We start from the raw sequence: 18,759 nt of genomic DNA, 5'->3' as shown, positions 1-18,759 counted from the left end.
TTAATGAACAAGTACAGCTCAAACATAATGACTGCCTAAAGCAGAATAATAAAACACTCATCACAGCTGCAGCTTGGTAGGTTTCAGAATGAATGCCGTGCGGCTCGAAGAGAAATACTGACAGACTTTCGATTTCATGTTGAATTTTTGTTTTCCCCGATTGTACCACCGTGGAAGTACTGATATGTTATTGCTGACAGAATAAGTGGGCTGCTGTCGTTCATCTAACTGTTGTGTTGTAGCAGACGGTAATAACTTTCCTCCGCAGTGATCTTTGCTTGCAGATGATTGCACGTCAAAGTGAAACTTCAGTGGTTGAACCAGAGGGTGACACACGGTCGTAAGGTTGACACGTAGCGGGCTGACACGCTAAGACTGGTAAACAGTTGTTTTATTTGTGCTGATGAGCTTTATCATCTTTAATCTGTTGTAAAAAGTTATCCCGCCTGTGGAACATAAAGTGACAGTTTTGGTTTAGCTGTGGCAGAGGAAAAAACCCTCCCTCGACGTTCAGACCTCAGATGAGGTTTTGAATGTTGTCCTTCTTCCAGATGACCTCAGTGGCTTTCAGCGCTCATTGTTAGCGAGGGGAAATCGCTGGCTCGTGCTACGGCCTCGTTATGGGCACACACTATTGTTGGCTTTGTTTGGCTGTTTACTGTTTGGACGGCAGGTTTTCTCTTTGCACTGGGAGTTTCCCCTGCTCCCCCACAGATAGACTTTCCCTCAGAGGGGCTTTCTAGTGATCAAAGCAGGTGTGTTTTTCTGGCAGGCTCCTTCTCTGAGTGCTGCTCAGAGCTGAAGCATTTTCCTTTTTCCCTGTGAGTTTGTTTTAGTCTGAACCTGGTGGCTGTGTTTATAAAGACTGTCAGATATAAGGATGAGTGTTTGGTAACTTTGATGATGTTTCGGAGCGAATGATCAGGCAAACATGTTTAGTTTCCATATGGATTGATTTCTGTTGATCACACATTTTGTGGCCAACATTTCATCCAAATGTTTACCTTAGAGACAAAGAAGTTGTAATAAACTGGAAATCAAACTTCTTATAATAAGCTGTAGAAATTACTCAACCTGTTTAAAGTGATTTTTTTCACAAATATGAGGATTTAATTATCTTCAGGTTTTGGATTGACCACAAAACAAGTTGCAGATATTCACCTGAGATTGGAGAGAGCTTTCTTTTACCCACTATTAATTAATTTTTTTCAAGAAAGCTATAAACAGAATGCCAAAATCTAATTTAGATGATAGCTGATAGTGTAATGTTAAGTTACAATATCTCATCCATGCTTTTTTAGTTAGTTTAAATTTAGTTTTTACAAGCAAAAACATAAATAAAACTTTACAAGTAGGGGTTTGTATGTGGAAAAGATATGAATGATCATGTAAAGTGGTAAATCTGGAGCAAGAAAGGCAAAGTTAACTGATTAAATGATGATAACATTTCTTATTATCACTCAGAGATGGTACCAAGGAGAAAGTAGTTGTTAGTACTTTCTCGTTGGATCTGTTTTGCTCATATTGTTACTATCTGTTCAGGAGTTGTTAAAAAGCCTTCCTCGCACCTCATCAGTCTTTGCCGCCGCTGCGATCGGCCTCACATTCCTGCAGCCCACGCGTCCGCTCGTGGTCAGTCACTCTCCGGATGGTGTAGGTGAACGTAGATCTGCTAAACGTTGGAACAAGTGCGGAGGAAGCAGACTCTGGATGCCAAACATATCTGTGAACCCCGCACCAAAGATTTGGCATTTCCTGCATTTATTCAGAAACTCACACAAACACCTCAGGGTCAGACAATTAAATAAGAAGACCTGGTAATATTATATGAATGTGTTCAGTTTAACGTTTAACGAACGCAAGACAACCAAACGAACCACGTTTATCACAATCCTGAGAGTTAAATTAGTAGCAACAGTGCTGGTTGGGAAGTTTTTATCTACAAGAACACTTCCTGATCAGTTTACACTTTGCCACTTTCAGTTGCAACATGAAGCGATAAAGTGACTAAATTTGTGCCTGTTTTTGCTGAATTGTAGCCAAAATATAAAAACAAACTTTCAGTCTGATCTATCTGTTATGGCAAACAACAAAAGGTTTACCAGGAATAAAGACAATGCTCTGTTTTAATGTTCTTTATTTACAGCTAAATCAATGAGATCAAGCTGCTAAGAAGTGATTTATTAGTTTGTTTGTTTGTTTGTTTACCTAAGGGTTGCAGTTAAAGAGATAAAGACACCTTAGAATAAAGCTGAGGTTCACTGAAGTTGTGTTTACTTGCTAATATCTATAAAAACGAGGGGAAACACATTTTTAGAAGCGTATTCATCTTCTCCGATGGTGATTTTGTTGGAGGTTTTTCTAAGTTTAGCCCGTTTTTAAAGCCACTTCCTGTTTGCAACCAGGATGGTGACGATGGTTGACCGAGCGCTGAGTCAGGCTGAAGGAATGTGAGACCAATTCAAATAATTTAAAAAAATAAAAGGAGGAAGAAGTTAGGAGATTCCAAAGAGGATTTTCGTCTTTCTTCCAGTGAATTTCATAACAACTGTTCCTTTTTCCTGGAAACCAGCTTGTTGCATCTTTCAGATTTGAGACAGAGCAGCAGAGTTGTTGATTTTGTCAGATGAGTGTCCTCGTTAGTTAACGTTTGTCTCTTTTCAGAGCAGATTTGGAGTCCTGTTTTTAATTGTTTACGCTTGTGGGAGCTGTTCTGAAAGGACCCCGTTCTCCTGAAGCATCGATCGCTCGTCCGGTTAAAGTTGCAGGTGGAGTTTGTGCTCATCGTGACGTTACCCGTCCTTGCTGGTAACGGGCGTGAATAGGAGCATTATTGCAGGAATTGATTAGCCGGGTGGAGCGGCTCGCTGCCCTTGAGTCGCAGCGTTTTTCAGGGCTTTCAGCCTCTGCGCTTCGGCTGATAAGCAGCTCTCCTGCTGTCAAGGCCTTCAGCTGCAGCTGTGCCTCAGACATTAAACAAAACAGGATTTACAACACTTTGTCTCCTCTCTGCCCATTTATCTGTCACATGCAACCTCCCTGTAAAGGTCTCTGCTGACACTGCTCATGTTTTTGTGCACCTCATTAACCAGGATGTTGTTTGGCTGAGAGACGTTTCACATTTTAGTTAGTTTAGTGCCCGGACTGGACCTCTTTTTGCTTTTCAGTGTCATGTCTATCTTTTTATAATAATCCCTTTATTGTCTCAAATAATTTGAGGTGTATGCAGAAAATTAAAATGACTCACGGTCAGTTTAAGGTAAAAGATTTAGACTCTGACCCTTTTTTTTTATTCGTCTTCTGGTTCCTGATCTTAAAAAGCATAAACAATCTGCTCTGAAACAGTCCCTGTCTGTGCAAAATCACAAAAAAACAGCAATAGATTATTGATTTTTAAAACTTGTCCACATACCTTAATAACCTTGGTAAATAAAAAGCATCTTAATGCTCGTCAAAGCGAACAAAAGGTACTGCATTCATTCTTTAGCGTGGAGTAAAAATAACCGTAAACAAAAAGGTACTTAGTTAAATATTAATATGGTTGCACAGAAAACAAGTAAACTAACAGCAAAGTTAGGGCAGTTTTTACACAAAAGATAAGATTGTTCCCAAAAGGACGGTGCTCTGCTGAATAAAACACTGCTTAAACATTATAATAGTCCTGTTCTGTAACTAAATATAGTAAAATGTGTTTAACTAGAAACAGCTTCACATAATGCATGCAATGCACAGAAATTTCCATCAAAATATCCTTGGAACGGCAACTTTTAGTACCATTTGTAGAAACCATCTTGCAGGAAAACTGTAAAAACTAATACTGGCTGCAGAGCTGCACACTCATGCATTTGATAAAAAGGTTTGCAACAATTTGTTTTTTTATCACCTCTTCTCAACAATTAACCTTGATGAATTTTCTTTGCTTCGTAAAGAACCAGTCGGTCCTGCTCGTCGCTGAACATTTATTTTCAGACTTTCTTGTTGATGAATTAAATACCGAGTTGTTGAGCTGTTGGACCTTGTTCCTAAGCTGCTGCGCTCCGTCTCAGCTCGCAGGTAACCTCCGTGGTTTACCTTGAGACCACCTGAGAGCAGAGTTATTCCTGTCAGGCCTAAGAGGATCTGTCAGGCTGAGAGTCCTGGTCATTGTTGGCCTCTGTGCGTGTTCTTTCGCCTGCTTTTCAGCGACTTCTGTAAACTAACATCACCTCTCAGTTAAGATAAAAAAAAACACAAATATAAACATAAGTGCTTGTAAAATTAGTGCTGTGTAATTGGAAAGATCATGAGCCTTTTATTTAAAAGCGCTCGCAGCGTTTGGAGTTACTGTATCGTTCGATTCGCCAAATTGGAGCTTGTTTCCACGGTAACAGAAGGCACATCCAAACGAGCTGAGCTGTAGCTGAATGGATCCCGAACAAAGCAGGCGTGTGAAGCTGAAAGTCACACCGAGGTTTAGGGACGGGCGCCGATGACTAACGCTCCACGGATACTCGATGGGCGACCGTGACGGATGGCCGAGGCGCTGCGCGCTTCATGCCGTCCCTCCACAGAGGCCGCCGCTCGTTGATTCACTACGCTGGAACTGCTGGGAGGCTGAATACGTGCCCCGGCGTCCGTTTGACGGTTTGTTTTACAGAAGTGGATACACACTCAGCTACTCTGTAAGCTGAAAACAGAAGGGTTATTTAGAGCTTGGAAGTAGTTGAGTTGTATGAAGCGTTTTTTTTGTTTTTGTCCTTCAAAATAATAACTTATCAATATTTAGTTGATTGTTTTACTTTGATTTTGGACTTTTATCTTGGAAATATAAAAGATAAATGACTGCTGATTTTATGGTGAAGAAACCAAACTTTTCTCTCATTGTATTCATCTTTGCAGTCTTTATTTTTCTTTAGGGTCAGTATTAACTTAATCTTATCTGCAGCTTCTTAGCTATAACTATTTTCAGCATCTCTTTAAATTATTACTGTAAATGTTGCTTTTTTAAAGTGAAATAAAACAAATGACTTTTTTTAATGTGCATGTTTTGTGCATTCTTTATTTCAGTAACATAAATGCAACATATTGTTTAAAAGGACCAATTTTTCTGCAGCTTACTGGTTTAAAGCACTTTGAGTCGCCTTGTGCTGAAAAGTGCTATATAAATAAATGTACCTACCTACCTACCTACCTTAAAGTTTAGAAAGAGAGTCATAAATTACTTTCAGTTCTTATAAGAATTTTCAGAAACTTTTTTTGCCTCTTTTTGTTGGTTTAATTTGTATCTCATTGTTTATTTGTATGAATACAGAGTCAGCTTTGAGTTACAGTTTGACTTAATTTATCTATTCAGTAGTTTTACTCTTTTACAGTTTATTTTTAGTCCATTCTCGTGTGATAAAGGTGAGTTGCCCAATGCAGTTTGCAGACGAACCTGATGTCAGTGTAGTGAAATGGTGATTAATTACTGTTATGTAAGACGGAGGATCCGTGTATGATGATGTTAGGTTTTTGTCATGACTTTGATGCTTTGTTCCTGAAAGTAAAAAAAAAACAACAATGTGTTGTTGAAAAGCCCCAGTCCACAGAGGCCACATTCATGCAGCTCCTACTCTGGCTGCAGCTTGTATTGTTGTCCCTGTTATGCAGCGACCTCTGTTTAGTAACCTGCTATTGTTGTTTGTGCACGCACATTATTCACAAAGCATGACTCACAGTTGGAGACAGGCAATAAAAGAGGAGCCGGGGTCACACAGATGGTCATGATTAAAGGGTTCGTGTTGAACCGTTTTAACTCAACGTAACTCCCTCTAATCTGTTTTAAATAGATATTTGAAAGGCTTGTTTCTACAAGAAAAAACTACTTTGACTTCCACCTTAAAGGCTGGAGTGAAACGCCTCGTCCGCCTTGTTGTGTCCCTCAGAGCTCGACGCAGGAGATCGGCGAGGAGGCCGAGGAGGACGCCATCTTCACCATCACGCTGAGGAAGGTGCAGCTCCACCAGTCGGCCAGTAAAGGGCAGCGATGGCTGGGCGTGGACACGGACTCCGCCCTGAGCCTCTACGAGACGTGCAAGGTGCGAACCATCAAGGCCGGCACGCTGGAGAGGCTGGTGGAGTACATGGTGTCGGCCTTCAGGGGCAAAGACTCCACCTACGTCACCATCTTCCTCTGCACCTACCGGTCCTTCGCCACCACCAAGCAGGTGCTGGATCTCCTGCTCAACAGGTACAAACACACCTGTAAGACGGTGAAGGTCATGAAGTATTTTGCTTGGGTGGTTTTATTCAGTAAGCTGTTAATGATCCAGTTAATCAGAGATGGTCTTCTTAAAATGTTGCCTTTTTGCCGTCTCCTTTATTACGACTGAATTTGTTTGTTTTTTCTTTAGGTATGCCAAGCTTCAAAATGTGCCTGCTGCTACAGCACACAGAGTCTCCCAGGACGACCGCACAGAGCTGAGAAAGTAAGTGCGCCCCCAGCATTAATCACCATCTGCAGCGCCGTCCCCCCTCACTCCCCCACAGGTTGTTTGTGTGTGTGTGTGTGTGTGTGTGTGTGTGGGGGGGTTCTTTGTGAGGCTCCTGTCAGACTGAGGGGGCTGTTTGATAAAACACAGTTCCTGAACTGATAAAAACTGTTATAAATCCCTGAAAATAATGTGTTTACTTCTCTTTGAAGTGCCAGAATCACTCACAGGTTCTCACTGTGGTTAGTATCGCTTTTTTCTTTTAAGATGTTAAAAATGGCCTGCAGTAAAACATGCAAACATTCACTTCTGTTCTGTAGTAAAAGCTACAGAAAATCATTGAGTCAGCTAAAGTTTTGTACTTAAAGGCATACATGTCATCTTCGTATCAACACAAATATTCAGCTACATCTCAATAAATTAGGATATTATCATTTATCTCTGTTTTGTGAAGCTCTTATATTACACACAGAGTGATGTATCCTTCATTTTAAGGAGTATAAAACTAAATCCAGTTTCAGAGGACTGATAAAAGCTGGATTGCAGGTGGAGTCAGCGCTTCAAGATGTTAAACTTCTGCTTTTTCAGATCTCTAGATGTACAGATAGTTTACCGTATTTAGAGTTAATGTGGTGACGGTTCATGTTCGTCTGTGTGTTTCAGCACTGTGTCGTCCATCCTGGGCGCGTGGTTGGACCAGTACTCGGAGGACTTCTGGAGCCCTCCAAACTATGAATGTTTGCACCAGCTGCTGTCCTACCTTCACCTCCACTTCCACGGCTCGGACCTGGAGCGCCGCGCCCGCAACCTGCTGGCCCACTTCCACCGGCGACAGCAGTGTGAGCCTGATCCTGATGGTATGAAGGCAGGACAGGAGAGGGACCACAGGACAGGGACTCCTGAATGTTGGGGTGATCATTTCAAAGATTAGAAATTCAGTTTTCATCTTGAGAGTTTGTTCATGAACAAGTTTTTCATGCATTTCTTTTACCAGCGAAGCGTAACTGATTGTATAGATTGAAGAAAGCATGAGAAGTTGAAGCAGAAGAGCAGGAAGTGTGTTTAGATCGAGCTCGGGTGACAGCGGCGTTGTGGAAAATCTCTCTTTATTTGTTTGTTTGTTTTCCTTCAGGGGAACACATCGGCTGCCCCTTTGCTACGCAGGAAGAGAGCGGCTTCGAGGACGAGCTTCCTGCTTTTAGCTTCCTGTCGTTTGACCCTATCATGGTGGCCGAGCAGTTCACGCTCATGGACGCGGTGAGGATGTTTTCTTTCCCTCGTGGACAGATTTATCCCCTCTCTGTTTATGCTCATCCTCTCCGGTTCAAATCAATAACAGGTGCGGCAGTGTTTGCTTTTATTTAATAGAAAAGGGATTTATGTACAATAATCACAACTGCTCTAAAGTTTCTTGAAATATGTGCACATTTATGACTAAATCAGAGAAGGTGGACATGATCAGCATTCGTTTATGCCTTTAAAATGTAGCACGAAATATAACTTTTTATTTTTTTAAGCCTCTTTATCAAACAAACATGGCTGTAACTCAGTCAGTTTTACACACATTGAGCTAAAATTTGGTGTGGTAGTAGCTGAGCCTGATTTATACTCTAACCACAACCTGATCAAGTAAGATCTTTTGGTAAAACTTCTGACATTAACTGTTGGGGTCAACTCTTGTCTGTTAGCAAAATATCTCATCAAACACTGGAAATTGGATGCTGGCAACACAAAAATGGCTATATCAGTAAATTTTACAGATAATGATCTAAATTTTGTCGTGTTAGTAGCTGGCGGTCGTTAACAACACATACTCCGAGCACTGACAGATTACGTGAGATATTACTTTAGATTGCACGTATTATTATTTTTAGGATTTCTCAACATAAGACGATCTCGGTCTGAAACACTGGTGTAAAGGCGGTGGGCGACATGCATTCCTTTCTCCCGAGTTTAACGACCCGTGTCTCACTGTCTGTCCAGGATCTGTTCAAGAAGGTGGTGCCGTACCACTGCCTGGGTGGGATCTGGTCTCAGCGGGACAAGAAGGGGAAGGAGCACTTGGCTCCCACCATCCGGGCCACTGTGGCTCAGTTCAACTCTGTCACCAACTGCGTGATCACCACCTGCCTGAGCAACCCGACGCTGAAGCCCAACCAACGGGCCCGGCTGATCGAGAGGTGGATCGACGTGGCACGGGTGGGTCCATTTATACAAACATTCCTTTTCTGTACTCACCCAGGACCAGGTTCTGGCATTCTCTCAGTATCTCAGGGTTGCTTTCAATCTGAAAACATAGAAAATGCATAAAAGTGTCTTTTAAAGAGTTCATTCTGTCCTGACTGCGTCAATTTTTGCAATCAGGAGTGCCGGATCCTGAAGAACTTCTCCTCGCTGCGCGCCATCCTCTCCGCCCTGCAGTGCAACGCCATCCACCGCCTGAAGAGGACCTGGGAGGAAGTGACCCGGTGCGTCTCTGGCCTCGCAGGCTGAACATGGCTGGTGGCAGGGACACAGTTGGGTTTCAGTTTTTCGTTTCCCTGAACTTTGTTTCTGCTCGCAGGGAAAGTGTGAGAACCTTCCGCGAGCTGTCGGAGATCTTCTCAGACGACAATAACTACTCCCTGAGCCGAGAGCTGCTGGTGAAGGTGAGTCCGCACAGAAACGGACTTAAGATGCTAAAAACGGCTTAGAAATCAATATCAGATCCGATTTACTGATATCACACATTTAAAGTGGTACACATAAAACAGGAAGATGATAACAGAACACAAGAGATCATGAAAACAAACAAAAACAAAAAAATTATTCAAATACTCTCGTGTATTAAAAGCCGATGAGCATCGATGTGTTTCAAGTTTCAAGATGAATTACAAAGCCCTTTAATGAAGTGTTGTTTTAGACAGAAGCAGGACAGTTTGTGTTCACTGTTTTGGTCAGTTTTTATTGGATTTAAGCGTCGAGTTTCCTCAGTTTGCTTCATCGTGCTGCTCGCGCCTGTAGCTGTAACATCTGGAGCGAGTTTTGTCTCTGCACGTGATGTCGGGTTCCAGGAAAGGTGAAGTGAGTGCGGTCATACATTTCTAAGCCAGGGCCTCCTCTGAGGGAATCCCCGCCGACGTCAAAGGGAGGAAACCTACAGCGGCTGCAGATAACGGCTTGGAGAGGCGCTGCGTGTGTGCACGTCAGGGCGGCGCCTCCTTTTCTTTCTATCTGCTCAGAACAGGCTGCGTTCGCTCGGCTCGGACAGCTCGGGTTACAGGAGATCAGAGTTACATCACTTTCAGGAATGTGGGGGGGGGGAGATTTTACTCCCACTTTCTGCCTAAAATCAGCCAGATGTTTTGTTTTTCCTCTTTAATGCTCCAATAAGGGAACGATTAATAACATTTCAGCTGGTTGTTGTTTCTGTTAGCAGATTTAACCTCACAGGCTTAAAAAAGGCTTTTTTAAGGTTATTTCTCCTTTTGTTTCACACCAGATTCATAAAACCTGAGCAACGTTACCAAATGGAAGCTTTTACAGCGTTTAGAACAATTTTTAACTCAATTGTTTTTTAATTTTACCGGGTGTTTTTTCACAGAGTTTTAGCCGTTCGTAGATCAAAACATTCGGCTCGTTCAGGAGACGGGTGTTTTTAAAATATTTAACCTTTTTTTAGCAAATATTTTATCAAAAGAAATGCATTAAGATTTCTCCAAATATTGCTTTTTAGCATTATTACTCCATTTTTGTCTTCTAATACTGTTTTTAACTTTTAGCTAGCCTTTTGAAATATTCAGTTTTTAGCTACCATTTGTCTCATTTTAGCCTTTAGCTAGCGTTTTGCTCCGTTTAGCTTTTAGCCAGCACTTTGCTGCTTTTGGCTCATGTTTTGCCCCTTTTTGTCTTCAGCTGATGTTCGGCTTCTTTTAGCTGTGACAGCTGAGTTTCAGCTTCTTCTTGCTGCGTTTTCAGAGACCATTTCTGTCCATTTTCTAACTGATGTTGAAACATTTTTAGTTATTTACACCAAGCTAACGTCTGATTTCCTGTAATTAGGGAGTGAAAACAACATTTTGGAGCTATTGCTCTTTTTTTAGATCGTATTCTCGCCTTGTTTTAATATTGAAAAAGCCTGAAAATTCCCTTGGAAAGTGCTTGAAAAGCGCTTAAACCTGATGGGGAGGATGTAGAAACCCTGTGTTCTGGTTTGCTGGTTTGAAAAATGCAGACTTTAAATGAAATGTGTCTGTTTTGTTGTTTTCCTGCAGGAGGGTACCTCCAAGTTTGCGACTTTAGAAATCAACCCCAAACGCGCCCAGAGGAGACACCAGCAGCAGCGAGACCTGGTACGAATAAAACAAACGTCTTTTCTTCCATCTCTCTGAGCCACGAGCTCCATCTACAGGCAGAATCCGTCGCTGCAGGTCATCCAGATAAAACCTCAGATTTCAGATTCCTCTGTTCTCCACCGCTGTTTTGTAACTTTATTACCTTTCTGCTGTAGAACGTGTTCTTGTTTAAAAAAAATGTCTGTAAAGTAGTTTTTTGTGTGTAAACCTCCACTAATGATCCTTCTGAACAGGGCGTGATGCAGGGAACGATTCCCTACCTGGGAACCTTCCTGACGGATCTGGTGATGATGGACACTGCCATGAAAGATTACACCGAGGTCAGATTCTTGTCTTTTCTTATCCTTTCTTCTTGCTTATTGTATTTTTGCTGCCATTGCTGATGCTTGATGATCTTTTTCAGGGGGGGCTGATCAACTTTGAGAAGAGGCGGAAGGTGAGTTTAACATTCTTGTTTGTTTAAACTTATTTAGAGACAAAACTTTAAACACGTGGTTGTTTTTGTTCACAGGAGTTTGAGGTGATCGCTCAAATCAAACTGCTCCAGCTGGCCTCTAATAACTACAGTTTCACTCAGGACAGCCACTTCAGAGAGTGGTTCGCCTGTGTGGAGAAACTCAGCGAGGCAGAAAGGTTTGTTTTTGGTTTAGATGAATCACTAAACGACGCAGCATCAGATATCAGAGGCCTGTGTGTTTAAAAAGCCGACGTTGTGTTGCAGCTACAACCTGTCCTGTGAGATCGAGCCCCTGTCCGAGTCGGCCAGCAACACGCTCAGAGCCAAGAAGAACGGAGGAATCATGAAGCGCTGGAGCGAGTGAGTGACGATCATTTTCTGCATGCAGACGGAGCATTTCCATTTGTGATTCCTTGGAGCCAAATGTCTGGTTTTATGTGTTCGTGTCCAGCCGGCAGCTGGCGGAGGCCGGCTGCAGCAGCGGCGGCGCCGGCTCTCATTCCAAGTCCTTCGACCACTCGCACTACAGGCCGTACCAAGGAGGGGGCGGGGACAGCGGCGACGCCCTCAGCGTCACCTCCGTCAGCTCCAGCGGCTCAGATCTGGAGGACGTGAACCCCAGCTTCCTGTCGGATTCACCCGAGGGCCACGAGAGAAAGGTGAGAACGATAAAAGCTCCTAATTGTTTTGTTTTGTGTTTTGTTTTAAGCTCTGAATCTGAACTGGACCAAAGTGGCTCCAGTTCAGGTTCAGAGCTGCTCCTAGACTTATTTCTAAGTTGACTTATTTCTTCCACAGCCAGACGTCATCGTGTCACGTTTAACTTCTCTTCCAGTAAATGTTTGATCCTCCCCGTTTTATTCTAAATTTATATCGGCAGTCACAGTTCTGGGAGGCGATTTATCTCCACAGATCAGGGAGTTTTTCTCCTTATTCAGCATGTAGATGTCCGAGTACCAGCAGTCCTGTAAGTCCGTCATAAGAACCTGAACAGGTTTATAGAAGCTGTTCTGGTTGCTGAACAACGGGCTAGAGAGATTAAAACACCAGACAGAATATCTAAATGTGGTTCAGCTCTTTAATGACCTGAGTGTATTTAATTTACAGGTTTAAGTTGGAGGATCTACTGATGATTTGATTTAAACAGGATTTTCAGTTCATCACTGGTTAATGAACCAGTTAATTAGCTGGTTAATTTCAGGATGTACTTGAACTTATTTCCTGTCTGCAGACGTCGACTCCGTCAGTGAAGCTCACCGTCTCCGCTTTGGGGAGAGAAGCTCCTCCAGCAGATACAACCTCAACGGTAACACGTTTTATTCTCTGTTTCACGGAGAAAAACCTGATCAGGCGACACGTTCTCAACGCAAAACATGAAAACATCGACTTAAACCGCTACAAACAGTGAAATGTCTGAATAATTACTGTTTAGTTGCGTCGTTTGGTGTTTAAATGTGACTTTTTATGACTTGGAAAAGAGAACAAAACTAACTTATATGTTTGTCTGTTAAGTAAAGTTATTTGGGGGGTAAAAGTTACAGAAGAAGCTTACAAAAGTTATTAGATTTAGTGGCATTTTAATAAAGTTTTCACAGTTTGAAAGATGTTCAGTTTTGCTTTTAGCCTCTAGTTTATACAAATAAAAGTCATCACTCTGCAGTTTGTAAGAAATGTTTGATTTGTGTTCGGAGTTGTTAACGCTGCCGTCTTGTCCGGTTTCTGTCCCCCTCAGTTCTGGGAGTGCACGTCTCTGTCGTCTCTCGACACCTCGGGGATGGGCTCCAGCTCCGGCTCGGCCTCGGGCTCCAGCAGCGCCTCGTCCTCCTCAGTCTCCTCCTCCACGCCGCTGTCGGCCTCCCGCTCGCACAAACGCTCGGTGTCGGCGGTGTCGAACTACTCAACGCTGTCGCTGCCGCTCTACAACCAGCAGGTGGACGACTGCTGCATCATCAGGGTGAGCCTGGACGTGGAGAACGGCAACATGTACAAGAGCATCCTGGTGAGGACGGGGTGTCTGCGTTTCGGCTCCCAATGCGTCAGGTTTGAGCTCATTTAAAGGCTTTACTGAGGCTGTGGGATGTTTCCTGCTTCATTCAGGTGACGAGTCAAGATAAGACCCCGGCAGTCATCAGGAAGGCTATGATCAAACACAACCTGGAGCGGGAGAAGACCGAGGACTACGAGCTGATGCAGAAAATCTCTGAGGACAAAGGTGAAGATTGAACCTGACGCAGACTTCCTGCACACACGGCTGAGTTCCAGTCAGAGAGAAATCCTGCTCTTGTCCTCATTTAGTTGGTTTAGAGATTTAAAATGTGCAAAAGGAGACTAATTTTCCTGCTTTTTAATGTAAATTTGAGCTAAAACTGGACATTTTGTTGGAGCTATTCAGTTTAGGATTTATTTCTTTTTCAATAAATGTTGCTAAATGTAGGAATAATTGAGAGCAGTTTTTATGTTCACAGCGATTCAGCTGAATAAAAAACATGTTTAGTAAATATTTAAGTCATTTCACGTTAATTTAAAGGGCTGGCATTCCTGATGAGAAATGAAATGAGGTCACTCTTACAGCATGGAACAACTCTCAGCTACTACCAGCTCAAATTTTAGCTCAGTGTTTGTTAAGTTAACTGAGCTGCCTCCATTTTCTTGTTGGTTGATGTGGATTATCTGCGACAGCCATAAAGTCTGAATCTTTTCTGATTTTCCTCTCCCCTAACCCTTCCACGTTTCCCCTCCCTCCCTCGCTCTGCAGAGCTCCGGATCCCGGACAACGCCAACGTCTTCTACGCCATGAACTCCACTGCCAACTACGACTTTGTGCTGAAGAAGCGCGGCCTGGCCCGGCCGGTGCGGGCCAAGAACGTGGCCAGCTCCACGCTGCCTCGCATGAAGCAGAAAGGACTGAAAATCGCCAAAGGGATTTTCTGAGGGGAGTGGGGGCGCTCGCCACTTTCTGCCTCCTGCCCGCCGACTCGCCTCCCCAACCCCAACCCTCTGGACTCCGCCCCTCAGAGACAAACTGACCTGAAGTATTCTGGTTCGGACGAGGGCAGAACCGAGACCTTTCTGTGGACTCGCAGGAAGCAGAGGAGCACTTTAGCACTTAGCTGCAGCTGTCCTGTTTTCAGGATCCTCGGAGGACCTAAAAAGAAAAACTGGGTTTGTTTCCGTTCGGCTGAAAGCTCAGGAGAACTGGACACATTTCTGTGACACCAACTCTTCATCCCCTGGTCTGAGTTCCTCTTCCATGACGTTTTGTTTACATCGGCCGGGTGGGTGTTTGTCCAGGAGATCTTTTTTTTTAAACGCCGAGACTTTCCTGGCAGCCTTCGTCTTCGTTTCATACTCATCGGTGCCCTCCCAATGGAGAGGCAGACGCCGGGGAAGACGTCAGAATGTGTCGGGTCGACTTGGGTCGGCTCGGGCCGAGCTCTCCGAGGTGTCGGCGGGGTTTGTTCCGTCAGCGTGACGCGGAGGAACACGAACGCTTCTGAACGCTGAAAAAAAAGACAGGAGTCACGGTGGGCACAACCAAGTATCGCAGCGCTGTTTTCTTTTCCTCTCACCGAAGCGACACAACATGGAGGACGCAGACGGATCACTGGGACCGAGTGTAAATATGAATGAACGCCGTCTGCGCGGTTTTTGTTCCCTTTGGAAAGAACCGTGAGAGTTTTGTTAATAGACTCATCACGTTAACGTTTTCTTCGCTTTGCTTTGTACATTTGTTCGCGTCTCTCTGCTCTCATGCGGTGCTGTTACTCGTCTTTCTGAAGAAGTCTTGCGAGCTGCGCTTCAGTTCTTCCTCCCGGCCGCCATGTTGGATCAAAACCGCAGATTAAAAACCAGAAAAAACAGAAGAGTGGTAAAGATGTGAAAGAAATGCCTGCAGTCTGGGGCTTAAAGGGATGGAAGTTCAGTTGTTTTAAGCATTTACTTCTTTAAAAGGTAAAAATATCAGATTATTAATAAAACAACATAATTACTGTGCATCATTACCTCTGTTAAAGCCACAACTCTACGACAAAACCCCGCAAATTACATTTATAACATCGTTTTAGTCACAAAAAAGCAGAAAAACTTAAAAAAGTTTTGAAAAATTTTAACAGTTGTTTCCTAATTCTTAAACTTAATTTGGACATTTAAAGACTCAAAAAGCTGTTTAGTGTAAAAAAAATGTCTAAAAAATCAAAATATTCTGATTTAAAAACTGTCTGTTCATCAGAATATTCCACTTTGCAAGGGAGAGACTCTGGGAACCGTTCTGTTTTTAAAATAATAATAAATATTAAAGATATAAAAGTATATTTCCAGGGTTCCTCCCGCTGCGTTCTGAGGATATTTTACAGGGTTCGATTTTCCAACATGGCGGCTGCAGCTGAAAGAAGTGTTTTTGTGGAGAAAAAGCTTAAAGAATCCAAAATAATCAAGAATTAAAGCGAAAACTGAAGAACTGAAGCTGCAAGTGATTCTGCCGAGCGGAACATGAGGGAACAAATTCTTATTTTCTGTTTTTTTTGTTTCTGTGAAGGAAAAAAATCCAACCTAGAATGTTTCTTTCACTGTTTTTGGTGAAATAATTCCAGTAATTTGATGCATCTTTGTTTTAAAGGGCTGTTTTCTGCACATCAGACACAGTTTTAGTTGTATTTCTCACTGAAGCAGCTTCTGATCTCCACCTGATGGGGGAATAATGTTTCTGCTTTAACTCGTCACTAAAAGAAACTCCCACTAATTTTAATTTTGTGCCAAGCAGATGCTGCTGTTGCAAAGCATTGTGGGAAACATAGGAAATCTCTGGTTAAATCGGAGCGGATTCACCAAAAGCACTGAGCGGTTGGATTTTTGTCCTGGTGAGTTTTTCATATCGCTGCACCAAACACTAAGTTGCCGTTCTGGGACCAAGTATTGCCTTTTTGTCTTTTTTTTTTGTGCACGTTGTTCATAATTATTTTAACGATCAAATGAATAAGGAGCCCCGCGGAAGCAATATGTTGAGGAGCGGCGCGTCCGCGTCGTTGTTGTTGTTGTGAAACCCTTTGCTGTTGAACACTGTGACCTTTGACCCCTCCTCTCTGCCCCCCTCGTCACGTCGAGCACTGTGAACCAAACTCCCATCTTAACGGCACCGTAGTGAAAACCCAAACGTCTCCGCTCGTGTTGAAGGCGACATGTGCCAAAAACAAAAGTTAGGAAACGGAGAAGAAAGAAAACCGAGCAGATTAAACGTCTGCCGTTCACAGTGGAAAGAAATAAAACAAACTTTATATGTTTACTGATGGTGGGAAAAAAAGGCTGAGAACACTAATAAATTTAACTGTTTGACCAGAAAGCTTGAAGTTAAGATGTTTGTAGATGAAGCTGAGGCAGAAACTCAACTTTAATCTTCTTGTTATGTCTTTTTTTTTTTTTTTTTTATTGAGTGATTTTATCTAACCAAACATTACATCTGAGGTCAAGTTTACTAAAAAATAATAATGCCACAGCAAACTAATGGAGAAGTTTAGATAAAATAAATCTTAAACTGATTCTGTCTTCTGATTGTTTCATAGTTTGGTGTATTTCTGCTTTATTTTCAGCAGTAAAAACCAGGCGCACAAACTTTAACCGCGTTAAAGTTTACAGACATCTAAAATCAGGCGGAATTAAAAGTTCCTGCTCTTTCAGCGGGACCTCGAATGCATCGCAGTTCTGTTTGGTTTAAGCCAAAACCTTTGTGTTGTTTGGATGTTTACTGAAATCAAAGCTCCTGCAGCAGCTTTCCGTCTGCTCGTGTTTTCAGAAAAGACAGGTCTTTGTGATGGACCGTGTGTGTGTGTTTCGTCGTGTTGACTTCTTTTGTGATTTTCACCCGATTCTGTGCGAGTTTGAAGAACAACAACAGGAAAAAAATGGTTGCGTTTTATGAAAAGAAGATGAAAAAACAAACAAAAAAACAAACTGGAAACAAGTGTGATGTGATGTGTATTTTAATTTTATTTTTTTTGTTTTCGTTCCTCTGATTTCTGCTCTGGTGCCATTTTTCCATCCTGACAGAAGGATTTCAGACATTTTTCTAACAGCTGTTTCTTCTTTGTTTAACTCTCTGCCCCCAAACAACAAAAACCTGTGTAGAAAACAAACTTTCCATGGTTGTGTCTTTGTTTATTTATTGATTTGTATATAGAGATTTTGTTTTCCATTGTACATTGTCCTCCTTTCTTGGTTATAGATTAATATATTCATGTATATACGAATAAACATTAAGTTTGTAGAATTAAAACTAAGTCTTTGCCTTTTTTCTTCTTCATTTTAGGATTTAGAAACGACTGAAATGTATAAATCCAATTAGCAATTCTTTACGCCACAGTTGATTTAATATAAATCTTCATTATTATAACTCTTTTCAAAACCAGTTACAAAGTGCTTTACATCAAATAAAATGCAATGAAAACAAAACCAGTGCCTTAGTATTAAAATTTTGCAAAAAAAAAAAATTTTTAAACATAAAAGCAAATTGAAAAGAAATCTTTAAAAAATGACAGAACAGGATGGTTTAATGTAAACGGATCAGCAATAGTAATAACTTATAAAAATAAAACCTGTGGGTTAACAAATGGTTTTTTTTTCAGTGCATTAACTTTGAGTTAAAATGAACAGTGGTTTTATTTTTAAAGTCCTCACAGGAAGTAGTAGCATGCTATCGTTTTGTTCAATTTAATCTCTGCTAACCATCTTAATGTCTAAAATGGTGGAAAAGATTTACTTTCTTACTACTGAAGTATAATGAGTAGCTGGCAAAAGTTTTTTTTAGTGTTATAGTATGGAAAATATTTATAAAAAAAAGTTTATCTTTCTGTTAAAATATATGTATGATCTTCTGAATATGCTGCTGCAGTTCCTTTAATGTCCACAAGAGGGTCCACAACGATCTACAGACGATTGCTTAAATGTAACTAATAAACATAATAATCACTCTCCGCCGATTCCACTACACTAAACTATCCTGTTTTGTCATCAATAATACTGACAAAACGTTTTCTAGAACTTTATAAAAATGTGTACGATGGTTATAAGTTACGTTAACAGTGTCAAGTTTGTCAGTCTGGTGTCTTTGCTTCCCTCTTGTGGTCAATAGTTGAACTGCAGTCAAATCTGCTTTACTATTTGTCATAAGAATAACTTTTATTGTTATATTGTAAAAAGTATTTACATCATACATTTGTATGCCTTGTTTGTTTTTTTTTCTTCTGACAGAAACAATGTTAAACCTTTTATTTTTTAGCCATTTCAGACATTTTATGATACTCGTAATGCAGTTTTACCATCCTCCAGTGTTTTAAAACCTGCATTATTAGTAACACTATAAAATCATTTTGAATTTTAATTTCTATCCCTTAGAGATAGGGTGAGAAGCTCGGTCATCCGGGAGGGACTCAGAGTAGAGCCGCTGCTCCTCCACGTCGAGAGGAGCCAGTTGAGGTGGCTCGGGCATCTGGTGAGGATGCCTCCTGGACGCCTCCCTGGTGAGGTGTTC

The 18,759-nt window shown here is 41.8% G+C and overlaps 1 protein-coding gene across 8 annotated transcripts in view; it reads left to right on the top strand.

Moving 5' to 3' along the window:
* Positions 1-17,505, top strand: part of LOC108242791 (ral guanine nucleotide dissociation stimulator) — a 46,444-nt gene extending 28,939 nt beyond the window's left edge. For 5 of the 8 annotated variants that reach the window (XM_037975940.1, XM_025008492.2, XM_017427852.3 and 2 more), the window contains 17 exons: positions 5,904-6,208; positions 6,372-6,446; positions 7,113-7,360; positions 7,582-7,706; positions 8,433-8,648; positions 8,814-8,917; positions 9,013-9,097; positions 10,703-10,780; positions 11,017-11,103; positions 11,187-11,219; positions 11,295-11,416; positions 11,505-11,600; positions 11,692-11,899; positions 12,472-12,546; positions 12,973-13,239; positions 13,338-13,452; positions 13,996-17,505. In XM_037975940.1, coding sequence (XP_037831868.1) covers positions 5,904-6,208; positions 6,372-6,446; positions 7,113-7,360; positions 7,582-7,706; positions 8,433-8,648; positions 8,814-8,917; positions 9,013-9,097; positions 10,703-10,780; positions 11,017-11,103; positions 11,187-11,219; positions 11,295-11,416; positions 11,505-11,600; positions 11,692-11,899; positions 12,472-12,546; positions 12,973-13,239; positions 13,338-13,452; positions 13,996-14,171 — 2,415 coding nt within the window. In that variant the 3' untranslated portion in view covers positions 14,172-17,505. The remainder of the gene's footprint in view (positions 1-5,903; positions 6,209-6,371; positions 6,447-7,112; positions 7,361-7,581; positions 7,707-8,432; positions 8,649-8,813; positions 8,918-9,012; positions 9,098-10,702; positions 10,781-11,016; positions 11,104-11,186; positions 11,220-11,294; positions 11,417-11,504; positions 11,601-11,691; positions 11,900-12,471; positions 12,547-12,972; positions 13,240-13,337; positions 13,453-13,995) is intronic. The other 3 variants (XM_017427854.3, XM_017427856.3, XM_017427855.3) reach the window with 2 other exon arrangements.
* The last annotated feature ends 1,254 nt before the right edge of the window (positions 17,506-18,759 follow it).

The sequence above is a fragment of the Kryptolebias marmoratus genome, linkage group LG1 (genome assembly GCF_001649575.2).
Source record: "Kryptolebias marmoratus isolate JLee-2015 linkage group LG1, ASM164957v2, whole genome shotgun sequence".
Classification (NCBI taxonomy): Eukaryota; Metazoa; Chordata; class Actinopteri; order Cyprinodontiformes; family Rivulidae; genus Kryptolebias; species Kryptolebias marmoratus.
This window is presented reverse-complemented; position numbering and strand designations above follow the sequence as displayed.